The 21,275-nt window shown below is 42.7% G+C and overlaps 1 protein-coding gene across 1 annotated transcript; it reads right to left on the reverse strand.

Annotated features, from left to right (window-relative positions):
* Window positions 1-12,402: 12,402 nt before the first annotated feature.
* On the reverse strand, window positions 12,403-20,286 carry mrps18a (mitochondrial ribosomal protein S18A). Its single transcript, XM_080744467.1, has 6 exons — window positions 20,130-20,286; window positions 17,750-17,781; window positions 16,853-16,957; window positions 15,681-15,804; window positions 14,868-14,937; window positions 12,403-13,069 (listed from the first exon to the last, which is right to left on the reverse strand). Exons 1-6 carry the CDS (start codon window positions 20,278-20,280, stop codon window positions 12,925-12,927), a joined length of 627 nt encoding a protein of 208 aa, XP_080600593.1. The 5' UTR covers window positions 20,281-20,286; the 3' UTR covers window positions 12,403-12,924.
* Window positions 20,287-21,275: the final 989 nt, after the last annotated feature.

A 21,275-nucleotide genomic window follows, 5' to 3' on the forward strand; every position in this document is an offset into this window, starting at 1 on the left:
AACAGATAAACTCTCCACCGGTCATTAAATTATTGGCCCAGGAATGCGACAAAAAAATAAGAATCCCCATGAATTCAAGGCTTCATGGAGCGCACATTTTTTTGACTCACTACTACTGCTTAATTTAACGGTCACAACGGATTCCTAGCTAAGAGCTCCAGTCTGTTGATGCCATCAAGGACTTAATACTTTTTTTTAATTTATTCTAAAACGGCTAGTTCCATTCCTTGATTCTGATTGGCTGGTTTTCCTTTAATTGCTGTGGTATGTGAGACTATAACCCACACCATTAATCAGTGTATATCAAACCCAGGTGTGTTATTTCTTTCCACAAGCGTTGTGAAGCTAGACTAGAGAACTTGATTGCAATTAACAGGCGTGTTGTTTCTGCAGCCTGGCCGGGAACAATACTTTATTTTAGTCAAGGGGCCAAAACTGAAAAGTGCTTCAGAAATGAGTTTTGCGGCTATGTTTGGGTAGAAGCTGACAACCTTTTTTTTGTGTTAGAAGGTACCCATAGAAGATGTTTTAAGGTGGTTGGCATTTTGAATTCATTTTCTGGTAACTTTTATAAGCCCTTCAATATTTGAATGCCCATTTCATGCTATAGTCAAATAATCCGATTAAACATCATATGCATTTGATTAATTCTTTACTTTTAAATGTATTTCTTTCCATGTTATATTGAAGGACATAGATAAAAGAACAATATGGAAAGTTATTTTGAATGGTATTGCAATAGATTTGTAAATATTATGGTAAAAGGCAACTTCTTTAATGGCGTTTTTGTCCATTTTGAGTATACAAGAAATTACACAATTCAAAACACACATCACACCAAAATGGATAAATAGCAGGTCAAAGAATAACAGCAAGACTAAGAATAAGAACATTTACAACATTGAAAATGTGTCATGCTAAATAGACAATATGACAATACAATTGAATATAACATGACAACACTCAATGCTTATGGCAAACTGTACCGTCCTGGGTATTATCTAATAATGGAAATATGTGTAATCAGTAAACAAGAAGCACTCTGGTATGGTCAAATAATTTGAAAATAATAATAATAATACAATCATGTAATAACAGTAAAATGCTTGTAATAACATACGATTTTGGTGAACTTTTGAGGCACTACTTAAGGTCTATTTCTTAATTTGTCAAATTAGTTTTTGTACCAAGCTGCACGGGCACATCCATATGCTCCACTACAGTAAATCCCTCTTTTACGACAAACACGATGCCCTGTACTGGTTTCCACTTGCCTTGCATCCACAAACTGTAGGTTCCAAGCATCTGGCCTAAAGAGGTCTCTTTTTTCCTATAGTGAACTGGCAGTGAGAACATTAAATGCTAACAGACCTTGGCTTATAATATCTCACTTGACATTTTGATTTCTTGAACTTTTTCATGTATCCACATTTCTTGTTTCAGTTGGTATGCAAACATAAGAATTAACACCAGCACATCTGTGTCTCTGCAGAGAATGATGCGCCTCTGATAGCGAGTAACAGTTATCACTTTTATGCCCATATATGAAGATCCCTGATGTCATCGATATATATCACTGGCCAGATGGCAAAGGCATGGCCCATATCTGTGTGGCTGGTTCAGATAGGGATCTCCATGTATGGGCTAATAAAGGATATACTAAAATAAAACCACATTAGTTCATTCCCAGAAACAAAATCCCTTGTATGCCCATATATGGAGATTTCTGATGTCATCAATCCCAGGCCCTAACTAGCCAAGAGCCTGCTTTACTCTGATTTACACCCTACCTTCCCCGAGAACGTTAATATTAAGTCCATTTATGTATATGGATATACATATTAATAAAGGATAAAATAAATAAAATGTCCATAATACACTAAGGGCATTCCCAGATGATGTCCTGTTACGGTCCCCCTCATGCCTTATGATCCCCAGTCATCAAACCCAGGCCCTAACTTGACAAGGCCCTGCTTGGCTTTACTAATTAACATACATTTTATGCCCATATATGGAGATCCCTGTCCCAATGTCATCAATATTAAGGACATCTGGGAATGCCCATATTTTATTAATGCCCATATATGGGCATGTTTTGACATAACATTGTTGACTATCGTGCAGGGGTCTCCATATATGGGTAAATGGTCCGATATACATCACTGGCCAGATGGCCAAGAATTGGTGCGACCTCGCATGTTGCGCTGAGGCGTCTTACTAGTATTAATCTTTACTCTTGCCAGCATCAACTAATATGAGCTTTGCTACCTGCATTTTCATTGCATTACCACATTAGTAGTACATAATGCAACTTACTCAACATTATTGCAGCAAATTTAAAATAACTTGTCATTACTGATTTGTGAGATTACAACCAGGCTAGAATACATGACAAGGGTTTAAACATTAATACTTAATGTGTGCTTTTACCCAGAGGTGTTATCTTAGGTCAAGTCAATATCAGATTTGGCTCCTTGACAACCAGGTGTGACTGCACACACAGGATCAGCCATATCCTCCATCCCACCCCTCCAAAAAATATTCATCATCACTTTAGCCACCATCAACTAATATCAGCTTTGCTACCTGTACATTACCACATTAGCAGTACAATTACATTAGCAAATCAGCTCAACATTATAGCAGCAAAATCCGATTTTACCACTTTTAAGTATACAGTGATAAAATGACCTAAAAATCATTTTCAGAGATGCCAACCAGGTTAGAACCCATCACAAGGGGTTAAAGATTAGTTCTGAATAGGTTGGCAACTTCTACCTGTATTTTATACATTACACCATTAGCAGTACAATTACATTTGCAAATCTGCTCAACATTATAGGAGCAAAATCAGATTTTACCACTTTTAAGTATACAGTGATAAAATGACCTAAAAATCTTTTTCAGAGATGCCAACCAGGCTAGATCACATCACAAGGGGTTGAAGATTAGTTCTGAATAGGTTGGCAACTTCTACCTGTATTTTATACATTACACCATACAATTACATTTGCAAATCTGCTCAACATTATAGGAGCAAAATCCGATTTTACCACTTTTAAGTATACAGTGATAAAATGACCTAAAAATCTTTTTCAGAGATGCCAACCAGGCTAGATCACATCACAAGGGGTTAAAGATTAGTTCTGAATAGGTTGGCAACTTCTACCTGTATTTTATACATTACACCATACAATTACATTTGCAAATCTGGTCAACATTATAGGAGCAAAATCCGATTTTACCACTTTTAAGTATACAGTGATAAAATTACCTAAAAATCTTTTTCAGAGATGCCAACCAGGCTAGATCACATCACAAGGGGTTAAAGATTAGTATGAGGGGCCGTTTGGGCCAGAAATTGTGAAACACTTTTACACACACTAATGAGACAGTCTTATACGTACTACTGAAATGCTTTTACATTCAATATTGAGACACTTTGACACACGCTGTTGAGACACTCTTACATATACTAATGAAATGTTATACGCTCAATATTGAAACACTCTTACACTCACTACTGAAACACTCGTACATACATACATACTTTGTAAATCTATGCGCGTTCATATATGAAACCGTATACATACTCAAGTGAACACTTCCGCATGCATATGAGAAAAACATACACATACATATATACTTCTGTGCCATATACACATACATACAAAATTCTTGCACACATACAAGTTAAACGTTTATACATATATATCTGAAACACTCACACATTCACCCATGAAAACGCTGCATATATATTGCTGAACACTTGTACATTTACTACTGAATTTCTTGTATTTCACATGTGTTCATACGAGTAGCTTCAGTAGTATGTATGCATGAATTCAATATTATGTACACAAATCATTTCAATATAATGTATGAAAGAGTTCCACATGTATTCATAAAATACATTTCAGTCATATATATATAAGTCATTTCAATAGTATATATACATTATTTTAATAGCATGTATATATATAATTTAACTATTATGTATAAATAATCTCACATTTAATCATACAACTTTTCACTAGCACATATGCAAGAATTTTCACTAGTATATATACATTATTTTAATAGCATGTATATATATCATTTAACTATTATGTATAAATAATCTCACATGTAATCACACAACTTTTCACTAGCACATATGCAAGAATTTCACTATCACAGGAAGGCAATTTCATCCTCACAGGAAGGTGCCAAAGTCATGTGACTTTCCTGGCTGCAGACTATGGCTGCAGACCACAGCTCCATCAGATGTAAACAACAGTTGCTACAGACATGGAGGTAGGTGAGGGCAAATCTATTATTATTATTATAGAATGATAGAATTTATTTAATAAACTAACGTTTTGTAAAGTGTTTTTTATCAGTTGTGTCTTAAGGGTTTTGGTTTTTATTTTATGTAAAGAGAGTTTACTGTTAGCTAGCGAAATTAGCATTTTAGCTAAGTCTAGTTGCAGAGTTGGCTTAGCCTGCAGTGTTTACAAGCCATGGCTCTATCTGTCTACTATGGGGTCCCTCAGCATCGGCCGAGGGACCCCCCGGGGACCCCTGGAGCTCCGGGGACCCCCGCGGACCCCCTGGCGCCGCCGCAAAGGGGCCCCCCGGTACTGCAGCGCACATAAAAACCCATAACTCGGGCTAGGAGCGACCGTACGAGACGGGACCGGTACCCACGCGTCTGGCTCGGGGCCCCGGAGCCGGCCGTGGCAGAGCGCCACCCGGCGGCCGAACGCCGGTACTGCAGGCGGGTAAAAAAGGCTGTAACTCTGCCCCCAAGCCACCGGGAGAGACGGGGCTGGCTGCGTGGGGGACCCGAGGGGTCCCCCACCCCGGGGACCCCCTGGAGCTCCGGGGACCCCCGCGGGCGCCGCCCAAAGGGGCTCCGAAAGGGCCCAAAAATAAGAGCGGCACTTTCATGGGAAATTCGGGACTTTGACCGTGCGGACCCCCTCCATGGGTCACGGGACCGGGGCAAACGTGACAGCACCGCCTGGTGGCGGCCCCCCGGTACTGCAGCGCACATAAAAACCCATAACTCGGGCTAGGAGCGACCGTTCGAGACGGGACTGGTACCCACGCGTCTGGCTCGGGGTTCCGGAGCCGGCCGTGGCAGAGCGCCACCTGGCAGCCGAACGCCGGTACTGCAGGCAGGTAAAAAAGGCCGTAACTCTGCCCCCGAGCCACCGGGAGAGACGGGGCCGGCTGCGGGGGGGTCCCCGAGGGGTCCCCCACCCCGGGGAACCCCTGCGTTTCCCCGCGGCGCCCGTAGAAAATAGGCTGAAATACCCAAAAGTAGCCGATCTACGAGCTCCAGCTCCACTCCGCGGGCCCTGCCGGGGGTCCCCGGACCCCCGCATCTCGGAGGGGGTCCCCGCCCTGAGCGCCCTGGCCCCGCCGCGCCGCCCAGGGGTCCCCCTGGGCCCGAAACAATGCCAAAAATCACCTTCTTGAAGTAGCTCCCCAAGCTTGAAATCTGAAAAGGCCGCACCACTGTGTGGGCCTCGCGCTCGAGCCAGGTACCCACGCGCCCAATGCCTCACATCCGCGACACGTTTTGAGCTTGTAGATGTGCTATATTCCATATATCCTTTGGCGTTGTTTCGGGCCCAGGGGGCCTCCGGGCGGCGCGGCGGGGCCAGGGCGCTCAGGGCGGGAGGCCGGGGACCCCCTCCGAGATACCCGCGGAGTGGAGCCGGAGCTCGTAGATCGACTACTTTGGGGTATTTCAGCCTATTTTTTTCGGGTGGCGCGGGGAAACGCGGGGGTTCCCCGGGGTGCGGGACCCCCGGGGACCCCCCCGCAGCTGGCCCCGTCTCTCCCGGTGGCTCGGGGGCCTAGTTACGGCCTTTTTTACCTGCCTGCAGTACCGACGTTCGGCCGCCGGGTGGCACTCTGCCACGGCCGGCTCCGGGGCCCTGAGCCAGACGCGTGGGTACCAGTCCCGTCTCGAACGGTCGCTCCTAGCCCGAGTTATGGGTTTTTATGTGCGCTGCAGTACCGGGGGGGCGCCACCAGGCGTTGCCACCAGGCGGAGCTCCAGGGGTCCCCGGGGGGTCCCTCGGCCGATGCTGAGGGACCCCATAGTAGACAGATAGAGCCATGGCTTGTAAACACTGCAGGCTAAGCCAACTCTGCAACTAGACTTAGCTAAAATGCTAATTTCGCTAGCTAACAGTAAACTCTCTTTACATAAAATAAAAACCAAAACCCTTAAGACACAACTGATAAAAAACACTTTACAAAACGTTAGTTTATTAAATAAATTCTATCATTCTATAATAATAATAATAGATTTGCCCTCACCTACCTCCATGTCTGTAGCAACTGTTGTTTACATCTGATGGAGCTGTGGTCTGCAGCCATAGTCTGCAGCCAGGAAAGTCACATGACTTTGGCACCTTCCTGTGAGGATGAAATTGCCTTCCTGTGATAGTGAAATTCTTGCATATGTGCTAGTGAAAAGTTGTGTGATTACATGTGAGATTATTTATACATAATAGTTAAATGATATATATACATGCTATTAAAATAATGTATATATACTAGTGAAAATTCTTGCATATGTGCTAGTGAAAAGTTTGTATGGTTAAATGTGAGATTATTTATACATAATAGTTAAATTATATATATACATGCTATTAAAATAATGTATATATACTATTGAAATGACTTATATATATATGACTGAAATGTATTTTATGAATACATGTGGAACTCTTTCATACATTATATTGAAATGATTTGTGTACATAATATTGAATTCATGCATACATACTACTGAAGCTACTCGTATGAACACATGTGAAATACAAGAAATTCAGTAGTAAATGTACAAGTGTTCAGCAATATATATGCAGCGTTTTCATGGGTGAATGTGTGAGTGTTTCAGATATATATGTATAAACGTTTAACTTGTATGTGTGCAAGAATTTTGTATGTATGTGTATATGGCACAGAAGTATATATGTATGTGTATGTTTTTCTCATATGCATGCGGAAGTGTTCACTTGAGTATGTATACGGTTTCATATATGAACGCGCATAGATTTACAAAGTATGTATGTATGTACGAGTGTTTCAGTAGTGAGTGTAAGAGTGTTTCAATATTGAGCGTATAACATTTCATTAGTATATGTAAGAGTGTCTCAACAGCGTGTGTCAAAGTGTCTCAATATTGAATGTAAAAGCATTTCAGTAGTACGTATAAGACTGTCTCATTAGTGTGTGTAAAAGTGTTTCACAATTTCTGGCCCAAACGGCCCCTCATAGATTAGTTCTGAATAGGTTTGCAACTTCTATCTGTATTTTATACATTACACCATTAGCAGTACAATTACATTTGCAAATCTGCTCAACATTATATGAGCAAAATCCGATTTTACCACTTTTAAGTATACAGTGATAAAATTACCTAAAAATCATTTTCAGAGATGCCAACCAGGTTAGAACCCATCACAAGGGGTTAAAGATTAGTTCTGAATAGGTTGGCAACTTCTACCCCGAGATAGCCGCATATGTCTGAATCTCAGTTGCGCCCCCCCGACTATTTTAGCTGGGGACTACTTCTTGCAGAGCAGCCCTTATAGTGAATTATTAGTGACATAGAACAGTTTTAATTGATACATGTCTATGATTTTTCATGTTGCCATATTGTAATATTTTAGAAAAGCAATAAGCCACGCGAGGCTTGTGGTTACCTGTATTTTACACCGGCTGAGAGGGTTGGAGACACTCAGCTGCACCTCTTGTCTCCCTGCGCCTCTCAGCCGGTGTAAAATACCAGGTAACCACTCGCCTCTTGAGGCTTATTGCTTCAATAAAGCATATGGTTAGCAGCTATTCAGGTTTTACACTTTTTGCAACCATGTTTTTAAAAACAACTTCCTCCCTTTTTTATGTATTGATTTGATGCAAATGTCTTTCATTCATACAGTAGAAATTAGAGATTGGAGAGTTTCAAATGTAAAGTGTGACATAAATAACATGTATTATTAACTCCAAGGGTCCATTTGTACCCCGAGTAAAGGCATGTTTTCATTGCAGTTTTCCCGGCAAAATAAATAATTATAATTAGCATAACTTGCCGGGAGTTTAGTTTTTTGGGTGTTTTCACATGCCCTCATCGGCAGCAAAAATACTGGTATCGCTCGTTTTCACCAAGCGATTGTGACGGCATGAAATCCAGTGTTGCCAGATTTTGCGAGAGAAATAAGCAACCAGGTGTACAGAAATAAGACCCAAAAAGTGATATTATCTAGCCACACAAGCACTTTAAAACTATACGCATCGCCGCATCAGCTACTTGAAAATTGCCAATCTACAAGCTCACAACAAATAAACCGCAACCAGCCACTATCAATACATACAAGCAACTTTACGGAAATCAAGCCCAGAGTCGCTTATAATTAGCAGACATGGCAACACACGGACTGAAAGACCTGCAAAAAACACACGCGGGCTGAAAGACCTGCAAAAAACAGTCTCCCCAGTTCGGTTTGATGCGTCTCTTCTCTCACCCTGAACGCTACAAATGGATTTAACAAAATATTCTTCATGCAACAACACAAGGTTCAGAAAGGATCGCTCATGCGTTATGCAACCTGTTGGGGGAAATCTCGCTCTTATCAGCGAAACGCTCCCCCCATGCACTTGTGGCTTGTGGGCTTGTAGATTTCGCTTTTTTTTCCACGCGTCACTGTAAACGATGGATGACCATGCAGACTCGATGCTCGCTGCTCTGTAAAACACTTTTAATCATGCAACGAGGAGAAACTATTAACTAATGATGCAGCTCTTTGAGTTGGTAAAGATTCCAGCTTTCATCACAACATTACGAGCGCATCGCATCCCCGTATCACGTTCTCCAGACCGGACTTGTATCAAAACCCACACAGTTTAATTAAAAATAGGCTATAGAATACAAATAAGTTTGAACCATGAGCAAGCTCAGAAGGTTCAGAAAGGATCGCTGCATGATGCAACGTGTTGCACTTGTGGGCTTGTAGATTATTAGCTGTTTTTTTTCTTCACGCGACACCATAAACGATGGATGACCAGAGAACGAAAGAAATAGACTTCTGCTGTGTTTGTCAATGCGATTCTAGCCTAAATAATTAATCCCCTATTCAAGGTGAAGCTGTAGACCTACTTTATTTCTATATATTCCTTTACATTCAGGTTGTTTTCAATCCCAGATACAATGTTTTAAACTGTTAACTGGCTCCTTTCATGCACCTGGTTGTCAAAAAAACGGCAAATTCACGGCATGCGTTTTCACTGGAGGAAAATTTGTATTGTCACGGTACTTTAAGCAAAAATTACTAGGTATTTTCCCGTCAAATTTCGGCCCCCAAAACTGCCGGGACACAAAATAAGTGGCCGTTTTCACATGGCGTGAATTTCAAAATTGCCGTCATTTTTGAAAAAACTCCCAGAAGTTTTGCTCAGTGAAAACGGGGCTCAACAGACTCAAAAGGGTCCATTTGGTTCCTAACTATCAATCATTTAGCTGGGGACCCCCTCAAAGACCCCTGGGGGGGATAACCCGAGCCCCATGTTGAAGAAGCCATTCCTCCCGCATGCAAAGCAAATTTCCACCCTAGCCTTTTCAGAGCAGCCAAGATTGGAGTTTATTCAAGAGGTTTCATTCAGTTTGTTGTCATTCATAACCCAAATAAAAAGAGGGACCAGGCAGAAACAAGCCACGATACAACTTGTGGTCTGCTTTGCTGCGAGCGAGCGCATATTCCCATGCAGTCGTCCAGTAAACACATTTGGAGAGAGGCAGAGTAAACGGATACGTTTTATTTGCACATCTGGGTTTGGCCCGGAGTATACACAGCCAACATACCACCTACCAGGACAGCGTAGCACACTGACCCACTGGCAGCTCGCGTATCGCCGCTGTCGCCGAAGAAACCTCTCACAGGGTTCCCACAAATTTTTGCCAATGCATTTCCAAAACCTTTCCAGAATATTTAACCCGATTTCCAGGACTATATAACAATAATTCGGCTCAACAACGCTCAGTATGCCAGTGGTTCTCAACCTTTTCAGGCAGTGACCCTCGAAATAATCATCTTTTAACTGGGGACCCCCCCCCCCACCCTGACGAGCACTAAGAGTTGAGGAATTTTGTATAACACGTTTCTATTGTGAAAATAGCCGATCTACATGCTCACAACGCCTCGCAATGCGAGGCGTTGTGAGCATGTAGATCGGCTATTTTCACAATTTCTGCCTCGAATATTTGACAATTTGGCCAATGTTTAATTTGTCTTTTCAGAGGTATTAACAAAAAAGACAATGCATAGCTCTTTTTTTCCAGAACCTTCCAGGACCCTTGATAAATTCCAAAACTTTTCCAGTACTGGAAAAATATTTTTCTAATTTCAAAATATTTCCAATAATTTCATGACCGTGTGAACCCTGTTCTCATCTCCGTATTCTACCCTTTTCTTTACGTAAATTAACACTCATGCGCTACCGCTACGTCAGGGGTTGACACTAAGGTCTCAGAGGCACTTGCCCGTCGGGCAAGTACAGGTCATGTTCTCCTTGCCCAAAGGTCATGCCCACTTGCCCGAAAAGTAAATCGAATCGTCCATTATAAAATGATAGGTCAAATTTGAATTACTGTTCAATTTAACACTCATTTAGTTTTACTTTCTGGGGCTGTGCGGGAAAAAAAAGCACACCTACATTTTTATCCAAATACCTACATAGCTATATGATTGAATATGACATGGGTTCACACCTATTTTATATGTTTAAGTGTAGCAACAGTGAAAACAGCACATTAGAGGTAAACAGGGCTCTTATTTTAAGGGCAGAAGACTGTGAAATTACTCTGCCCGAAAGTTTTATTTAACTGCCGGGGGCAGGTGGGCAAGCCTTAGTGTCAATGCCTGGCTACGTGATCATACTACAGCGTCACACAAAAGCATCACAAGTAGCAGATCCACAAGCTCGAAACATGCGACACAAGGCGGCGTGTTTTGAGCTTGTAGATCTGCTACTATTTTCCATTTTAGACTTTGAATCCCGAAAAGTTTTGGACATACGAGGTTTCCACCCGACCGAGACGATCATGAGCGGTCGCAGAGTCCCTGTTCGAGGGCTTTTAACAAATCTTTTTTATACAGACTAAATAAACGTGGACGGCGATCAAAATGACTCACTCCGTGTGGGGATGCTTAATAAACAAAACAAAAACAAGAATAAATACAGACTCACAGAACCGCTTCCAATCTTTGTTTGTTTCTTGAAAGCATAGAAGGCTATGTCATCGTGTGTCCACCGAAGCGTTTATCCTCCAATGCTCCCCGGCTCTCTTTTTAAAAGGCTCACCAGATAGAAACGCCAGATGTGAGACAGAACGGACGCTCGTCCTGTCTTCACCCCGATGACGTTTCCAGCTTCGTAACGTAAATACGCAGCGTTCCCATTGAAAACAACCCACAACATAGACATACGCTGCGATCATGGAAAGAGAAAGACTTGGTGGACACGACCCCTTAGAGCATTGGTCTTCAACGTTTTCAGGCCAAGGACCCCTTAGTTGAGAGAGAGATGAAGCAGGGACCCTCACAACCTTTTCATAGATTCCATATGGTTTCATAAACATGACAGCTCAATCATCAGTGTATTTTGGATTCATGTCAATTTGTGTTTTCGGATATTTAACCACTTGAACCGTCAATACTTAACACATCTGGTGCCAACCCCGAGTTTCCCATGTTTGAAAAGGTACTACCGCTGTGCCAACCCCGAGTTTCCCGAGTTTGGGCCGTTTTTGATTTTTTTTCTTTTTTTTTTTTTCAAAAAAAAGATTTTCAAATTTTTTTTTTGGACCTCCAGAAATGTATTAGGCATGATCGCGATCGCGAAATTGCATGTTTAACCCCCATACCAACCCATTCTTTCAAACATGGCAGCCATGTTTGTTTACATCTGAAGAAAACATAATGGCCCATAAATCATGAATGCCTGAACGGATTTCCAAGCGGATTTTTTTGTTTGAAAGCTGTGAACAGTGTGCACACACGTGGTGCATCAGCTAGGCATGGGCGTGCACTTTTTACACAATTGCGCAATTACATGGAAGTCTATGGTAACCATGGCAACGTGGGACATTGAAGAGAAAAAATCATAGCAACATAAGTGTTAATAAACTTGACCTTTCGCTCTGTACTTAGTATGTTCTTTTTCCCCTATACACCAAAGCTCTTTGCCGAAAATAGCCGATCTACAAGCTAACAACGCCTCGCGCTGTAGATCTGCTATTTTTGGCTAAAGTTCTCAGAATATGGACGTTTGGGTTCAAGTGGTTAACATAGAAAAGGAGAAAAAAAGGTTTCTATCACACAAAGATTTGGAGGACCCGCTGTAGTAACTCTGAGGACCCCCTAGGGGTCCCGGACCCCCTGTTGAAGACCCCTGCCTTAGAGCAGTGGTTCTCAAACATGGCGGGAAGCGTCAAATTGATCTGGCCACTGATCCCCACCTGAAAAGATTATTCCGAATCTGTCCACAATTTAAGTTGTATTATTATTATTTTTAATGCAACATTAACACATTTTGCTGTGCACCCCCTAGAACCCTCTTCAAGGACCCCTGGGGGTCCCCAGACCCCCCTCTGAGAACCATAGAGTTGTATGTCCCTAGAATGTGATGGCTTCACTTATACTCGTGTCCAGCTTGTAGGATTGGATATTTTCGGGTTGCACACGTTTAAAGTACAGTTATAAATCAATCTGGCTTTAAGTTCTGCGTAGGAGGAATTGTCCGCCATCACAAGACAGAGGCTTGTTGCGTTCTGGTCCCACTCAGTTTGTCCATAGGAGAGGTTGACAGGAGAGGTGGTCCATGCTCTACGTTGATAGGAGAGGCATCGCGGTCGGCCCGTCATCAGTGGTTGAACTTGACGTGTTGGACGCCGTAGCGCACATTGTTCTTCAGCGCAGGGTGGCTGATGGGCATCCTCTTCTTACACCACTTCAGACCCTTCTTAAAGATGGGCTTCACCGTGTTGATGGACCAGCGCGTCATGTATCTGCCCGGTTCAAAAGAAAACAAAAGAAGAGTCAGACAACAGAAAAACAGCAGCTGAAATTAATCAGGAGTTCAAACACGACCGCAGCGTGCTAATTTAAACTCTCTCCCCCTCACACAGACACAATTTAGCAGACACTCGTAAACACAAGGTAATAATACATGTCAATGAACACCCACCACCTATACATTTTATTTATATTTGATTATTGCATTAAATGTAGTTTTTACTCCGTACATAATTGTATTTTATAATGACATTAAATGGTGTTCTTGTTCTACTTTGCAATGAAGTGATTAAGACTTCCAACGTAAACAAGGCCGTAAACGTCTTATTGGGATGTTCCTTTTTGGACTGGATGTGTAAACGGACTGTGCTGCAATGTTGTGTTGTTTGTACTTGTCATTGTTATTCATGATGTGTCCAAATAAATGATTCAATCAATCAATCAATCAATCAATGCATAGAGACTATAGTGGCGTTTCCATAAAGCTACTTTTTGCGCATTAACGGCTTAATCGCAAAATCTTTTTATGGAAACACTTCAATTTGCGAATAAACTTTCATTATCCGCAAAAAAGATAATACGCTTGGAGGAGGAGGATTTTGAGGCTTAATCGAATAAACTAAGTGAATGGAAACGGGTCAGACAATAAATGCGAATAGAATATGACGTTCTGGTCCATATCGTCCTCCTATAACACTTTCCCCCGTCGCTTAATTAACGTCCATTGTATAGCGTTAGCCCACAAAACAAACCGGTTGTTACACACGGAGTGACCCTTCGTCATCACACCGCGTTGCGCGTGGAAAAAGTGGCCGTACAAGCTCGCATCTGCGACGCTGCAGGATGCAGTCTGCCCGGAGGACTCAACCAGGCGGGGGGGCGGCCGCCTCGGCTCGGGGACTCGGGGCGCCCCGGCCGGGGTCGCTTGCTCTGTGCTCCCGCCGGCCGCACTTTCTCCGCGGCGGTGCATCGCGACTGGCTCTGGGTCGGGAATCGGGATGCGTGTGCAGCGAGTCACAGCAGTGCCCTCACGTCTCTCGGTCTGAAAAATTCAGCCCCATCCCAGCTATGTGCACTGTGTGCAAGCCCGCGGGAAGTGTTTACAGCAGGTCGGTCAGACGGACCCAGGCAGGATCTCCCAAGAATCGCATTTCACCCGTTTTCACCTCAAGCCATCGGTGGCGAGCGAACCCTTCCTCATCCCACGGTGTTGCGTGCCTGACGTGCCCAATCTACAAGCTCACAGGCACAGCAGCAGCTCGCATCCACGTCTCCGCGCCGCGTTGAGAGCTTGCAGATCGGCCACCTGACCTTCCAGAGGACGCTAAAACTTGCACTGTGCAACTGCAGCGACGCGACCGCGGTTTTCCCGGTGAACCGGTAGCTTTATGTATTGAGAGGAACTCTTGCCAATTTTCGTAAGATTTAAAAGTTATTTGGGGCCATGATGATAACACCTTCTTCCCACTACTAGACAGAGACCGAGTCACAGCAGTCAGACGTGCAGACGGTGCAGTGCTCAGGTTCGGTCTGATAAAAATCAGCCCGATCAACTCTTGCGACGTCGCTAATTCGAATGACACCCGCAAATGGAAACATGCTAAATTCGCTTTGTCTTAATGCGTATTTCTGATAATACGCTTCCCTAATTCGAATAAGTTTATGGAAACGCCACTAGTGTCTCAGAAATCTAGGATCATAGGTAAATAAAGAACCTAACATCAGTCTAAACAGTATAATATCAAAACATGAATAATGTGCACATTGAATCTACATGACAAAGATAATCACCTGTTGAGCTGTGGTTTAGGCTTGGGGATGAAACCCTCTGGAAGACTGGGCCTGTGGTCAGGAAGTAGACCTGGGAGGAAAGAAAAAACAAAACATTTGAAGTACAATGAACTGCTTTTAAGGACCATCACAAATGACCTCGTAAAGAAGTGCAACAGAAGGACTGGTTTGGTTTCTATTATGTTCCATTTGTGCCTTTTTAATACTGTACTGTAGGTTCAAACTTACAGATACAGAAAGCTATAGTATACGGTCTCAGTCGGGTGGAAACCTCATATGTCCAAAACTGGTACTTTTCAGGATTCAAATTAAAAATTAGCAAATCTACAAGCAGACCTGACCAAACTGGCCTGCTCTGTGAGCCATCTGCACACAGACCAGTGATCCTCTATTAGTCAGGGGCCTTAATGGTTATTTCGTGCTAATCAGTCTAAAAGTGCCACATGTTGCACAGATGTAGCCCAGGGCATGCTGTTTTGTGGGCGTTTTCTGGGGCCATTCGTAGCCCAAGGAATGTTTTTTGTGCAAAACAAATGCTTGCAATGGATTCAGCATCATGACAAACCCCTAGTTAGACCCCTCAGATCCTACTTAAATACCCAGAAAAAAATGTTTTTCTGGGTATTTTCCTCCTGTACATAAAGTCGATGGGAGCCCAACTTGATTTGACCGCTGTGGCGACCCCGAAGGTTGCCGACTCGGGCGCCCTAGCTAAATCATTAGAGCATGCCCTGGGCTACATCTGTGGCGCTTTTAGACTGATTAGCACGAAAAAACCTTAAGGCCTCCGCCCTCCGACTATATCAAACTGACCTGCTCTGTGGGCCATCTGCACACAGATGGCCACCTTCTTGTGCTCCTCTGGACACAGACCAGTGATCCTCTTGGGCAGCATGCCTCCGTCTGACCTGATGAACTGACGCAGCAGCAGCACGTCCTGGGAGGGAGGAGGACAGCAAAGGAGGAGGTCAAAGTCAAAACACTGTCCTTGCCATGAAAAGGTTTGAGAACCACTGATTTAGAAGAAGGATTTAGAACAGTGTTTCTCAACCTTTTTTCTGCATGGGCACACTTTTCATGTCCCAAGAATCCATGGGCACACCAACATAATACGGGGGTGTAAATATCGTCACTGTCGGGAAGGAACCTTGTATCTCCAAGTTTCAAATTTGTAAGTTTCTTCGCGAAGTAAAGCCCTGCTTCATCATACAAGGCTGTCGCACAACAGTAGTGAAAACAGCAGATCTACAAGCACACAACGCCTCGCGGTGTGAGGCGTTGTGTGCTTGTAGATCTGCTGTTTTCACTAGTTTAAATCATTTTTAAAATGATAAATACAATACTGGCTTTCAAACAGTTTCAAGGGGCACACTTGACCCTTCTCAGGGGCACGCCAAAGGTCCCCAGGCACAGTGGTTGAGAAACACTGATTTAGAAGACATTTAAAGAATCGGGTCAAATATTCGAAGACTTGCACAAATTTCAAGCTAAAAATAAAAGGAAGGCAGATCTACAAGCTTGCAGCGCTGTACTCGGTGCCGCGCTGCCTGTGAGTATTGTATGTCTACTATTTTTCAATAGCTAAAGCGTTCAATAGCTAAATCAAAACGGACTTTTCAGGATTCAAATTCAAAAAATAAAAAAGCAGCAGATCTACAATCTCAAAACTTTGGATGCTTTTGTGTGACGCTGTAGCGTGATCGAGTAGGACATTCATTCCCTGTTGTCGCACTTAGAACTACAGAATCACTCCCTAGCTTCCGCCGTGGACTGAAGACTCACCTCTTCAGACTCCACCTAAACCCATAGCACTACTGTAACACTCCCCCTGCACTCAATGACTATACATGAAGCTAGATAGCATTTATTTGTGCAGTGATATAAGACGTCTATACTCACAGTATAATCATATTTGTGTTGTACATTACAGGTCTATACTCACAGTATAATCATATTTGTGCTGTATATAACGGGTCTATACTCACTGTATAATCATATTTGTTCTGCAGGTTCCAGCGGTAAATGGGACACTTGGCAGCAGGGTTGGGAGGTTCTGGTGCTGGAGGAGCCTCCACCGTCACTCCCTCAATCTGGAAGAAAGCACATCAAACAACAACAACAAAAAATATTTTATTCATAATGCACTTAACATTTTGGGTTAATCTCAAAGTGCTACAATAAACATTTGCATGAAAACCATCACACCACTACAAAGCCTAGCAAGCTAAAGAAATACAATAATGCTTTGTTATAAGGTGGTGGAATGTAGCTTGATAATTCCACAAATTTGCTCTTGAATGTTGCTTAGCTACATGCCTTCTCATTTATTTTGTCTGCAGTCACAGATGTGTGTTGTCACAACTAGGGATGGGTCGATAAGTGATATTATCGTTTATCGTGATAAAAACACTCGCGATAATCGTATCGTGGAGATTTTATAGATTGTGATATCGTCCTCCATCATGCACTGGGATCAATTCACCTTTTATTTGCTGAGCTGCATATCCAGTACCACTTAAACCCTCTATAATTGGTAAAAGGTACTTGATAGAGTCTTTTTTTTCACTCTCTATCATGTCTTTGCCAAAAAATTTCCAATCTACAAGCTCACAACGCGTCATAACGCGCCGCGTTGTGAGCTTGTAGATCGGATATTTTTTGGCAAATGTTCCGCCCCAGGATAATGGATGTTGATTATCGCGATAATATCGTAAATTGTCACAATAATAGTGAAATGAAATTTTCATATCCTCCCATCCCTAGTCACCACATATCATGACATGATGCCATGTTACCAAACAACAGCTAAAACAGACAGGTTTAAGGCACATACATTCATAATAATGTGCATGATTATCAATATGTTTTTAAAAATCACTTACAGTTGTTGTTTGTCCCTCTTGCTTCTCCACCACTGTAAGAAGAGACAATAAATTATTACTCACTCTGGGCACCAAGAAACACACATTTACTCAATAGCAAACTGCAGCTTTGCTATAGCCTACAATGGAAATTTGAGGGAGTTCCAGGGGGTCCCCAGCAAAAATAACAAAACATTTAAAAGTTTTATCATTAATTATCATTATTATAATTCTGTATTATTCTAAAAGTACAAGCTCAAATTGATTGATTGATTGAGGTTTGCATAGAAAAAAAATTGTCTATGAACAGGTGGCTAAATATCTTGAAGAGAATAAACTGATCTACGAGTTCCAGTCTGGCTTCAGAGAGTCCCATTCCACAGATACATGCCTCATCTATTTGAATGATTACATCAAACGTGAAATTCACGATGGCAAATATTGCGGCATGGTCATGCTGGACCTCCAGAAGGCATTTGACACCGTCGATCATTCTATTCTGATCGAAAAACTCAAAGCTATTGGTCTTGATAGCACAGCAGTGAGATGGATGCACTCTTACTTGGTGGGGAGGGAACAGATGGTGGAAGTCAACGGAACCCTGTCCCCCCCCCTCCCAGTAAACTGTGGAGTACCTCAAGGGAGTATACTAGGACCACTGTTGTTCTTAATATACGTAAACGACATGTCATCTGCTTGTGACTGCAATCTGTTTCTGTTCGCGGATGACTCGGCTCTCCTAGTCTCAGGCAGAGACATTTTGCAGGTTGAAAAGGCCCTTAACTGTGAACTTAACAAGATCTGCACCTGGCTCAATGACAACAGACTCTCAATTCACCTAGGCAAAACTGAATGTATCCTCTTTGGATCTAGTCAGAAACTTAGCCTAGTTGAGAACTTCACAATTAAAGTAGGTGACACTGTGATAGAAAGAAAAAACCACATCTGCTACCTGGGTTGCATCCTGGAGGCTAACCTATCCAGTGAAAAAATGACCACCAAGGTAATCAATAAAGTCAATCAACGAATTCGCTTCTTGCAAAGAGTTGCCCCACTGATCAATATTAAATCCTGAAAGACACTAGGAGGTGCTCTTATTGGGCCCCTCATTGATTACGGAGTCCTTGTCTGGTATCGCGACGCCCCAGCTGCCTTAAAGCTAAAGCTCCAAACAGCCCAAAACAAACTAATTAGGGTTGTGCTTGGTCTCCCTCCTCTGACCCACCTTACCGAGCATCACCACGAAAGCGTGGGGTGGCTCAAAGTAGCTGACAGAGTACAGCATCTTGCAATGGGCCTGGTGTACAAGATACACTACACCTCCAAGATTCCCATGTACCTGACAAACTACTTCTTAAAGGTCAAGGATGTTCACGATCATAACACCAGAGGCAGCTCCACTAATCATCATCAGCGTAGATTTAACACTAAACAAGGCGCTAACTCGTTCTCCTGCTATACCATCAACATGTGGAACGCCCTTCCACAAGCCCTAAAGGAGAGCAAATCCCTAGCCTCCTTCAAAATTGGTATGAAAAGTCACCTTCAGACAGCAGCTACCCGTGACTTGTAAATAGACTAAGCCCCCATGCTCCCCCCCCCTTTTTCTTTGTATTCTGCCTTTTGTATTTGATGTTATGCTTTTGAAACTGATATTATCCTAGATAAAGTACTATGTTCTATCCGTCTGTCTTTCAATGTTATATGAGATACTTAAAGTGTGGTTCCTGTGGAAATAAGCCTCGGCTTTCTAGGATCTCCTTTTAGTTGACCTTGTACCAGTGATTTGTACTGTCATGAAACTGTACTTTTTTCTATTGCAAACTTCTAATAAATTCTTCAATCAATCAATCAATCAATCAAAAGGTACAGTTTCATGACAGTACAGTTCACTGGTACAAGGTCAACTAAAAGGATAAGCTCAGGAAAGCACATGGCTTGTTTCAATTGATATCCTTTTTTAAACTCATAACATTGAATGACAGACAGATAAAACACAGTACTATGCGGAAGATATTATCAGAAAAGCTTGTAGATCTGCTATTTTCGGGGAGTGGGGAATTATGACAACTCTTATGATTGACGAAATAATTGATTGATTGAATTTTGTATTTTTTTAAGTTTGAATAGGAAAAGAACATCACAATACAGGACAGTACAGTTGTCAGATACAACTATACAAGGTCTACTAATAGGATTTAAACCACATTTGAAAGCACAATGGCTTGTTTACATTGGGGTCCTTTGCAAATGGGGATCGGAGGCAAAATACATAACACTGACTCGACACGAAAATATTGTAGAGATCCACTGCAAAGGGTTAGTTAGCTAAACGCTAGCCTAGCCTGGACGCTAACCTGCCAGCAGCAACAGAGTGTTTTAATGATTTAAAAGCCCTCACCTTGTCGGATGCCTCTGCTCTGCACGGCTCCTCCGAACACTGACAGCCTAGGGTGAGGACCACACAGCATCCAGGGGACCCCTGTGGCCCCCGGGGGTCCCCCAGAGCACACACTGCTCCACAAGGACCTCAGCACACAGCGCGCCGCCATCTTGGATTGTTGTTGACCTTCTGCGGTCTTCTTTTTCCGGTCTGGTGATGAGAGGAGGGAGCCGACAGCGACGCTGGTGGCCAAAGAGAGTCACTGCAGGTTAAACCATCAGTCAGTCACAGTGTTGCAGACTTTTATTTAACAGCAACATTGTTGCTAAATGTAGCAACGTGACACGGTACCATAATAGTAGTGACAGTACTGCTGTCTGAGAGAGCTGACTATTCAGTTAAATAATTCAGTTTGTTTTAAATGACACCAGTCTTTTTAAACCCGTGACAGTTATGCTAGCTAGCTAAATAAGCACTAGACATCAACACATCACTACAAACACCTGTGGAACGTGACTGTGTGAATGCAACCTTCAGACCAACAAGAAGAGGACAGTTTAAGAGTTTAGTTTTCTTCAAGTAGGATAGGTTTCCATGCCAGGTCTGTCCCACTGAACAGGTCCAACCAGCTGGTGAGTCCTATTGTGTTTTTTTGTCTTTCTGTTAGGAAGTAGGAACATATATTTAATATGTAAGCCAAGTAAGGTGGAAATGTAACCAGTTGTGGTATTTAATTTGAGTGGATTACAGATATATCTATAAGACACTGTAGTAAACCTAGCCTGACACTTCAGTCCGCACATCACCCCCAGTGTGGTGTTGAGATGTCGGACGCTAGCAGTCAGGCAATAGTAAACCCTACTATCAATATGATAGTGTGTGTGTGTGTGTGTGTGTGTGTGTGTGTGTGTGTGTGGGCGGGCCTACTGTACTATTAATAATAAGAGCATGGGTTCAAGAACAAAAGCCTATTGACTGTTTTGTGTGTTAGTTTGTTTGTCTGTCTGTCTGTTTTGTTTGTTAATTGTTGAATAGTTGTGGTCATTCCTACCTATAGTTAAGCGGGGAAATTTTAAAAATCACACCCAGTGTGAAGTGATGTCCCAGTGGCAGGCTTTGCAGGACATACAGACAGACATACATACGGACGGACAGACAATCAGA

Source organism: Nannobrachium achirus (genome assembly GCF_963921795.1).
Source record: "Nannobrachium achirus genome assembly, chromosome: 16".
Lineage (NCBI taxonomy): Eukaryota > Metazoa > Chordata > Actinopteri > Myctophiformes > Myctophidae > Nannobrachium > Nannobrachium achirus.

Coding starts and splice junctions, on each gene's coding strand:
- mrps18a (XM_080744467.1), bottom strand. CDS start 20,280: ATGGCGGCGCGCTGTGTGCTGAGGTCCTTGTGGAGCAGTGTGTGCTCT. Junction 16,958..17,749: donor AAGAGGGACAAACAACAACT/GTAAGTGATTTT, acceptor GCTTTCTTCCAG/ATTGAGGGAGTGACGGTGGA. Junction 13,070..14,867: donor CCTAAACCACAGCTCAACAG/GTGATTATCTTT, acceptor TGAACCGGGCAG/ATACATGACGCGCTGGTCCA.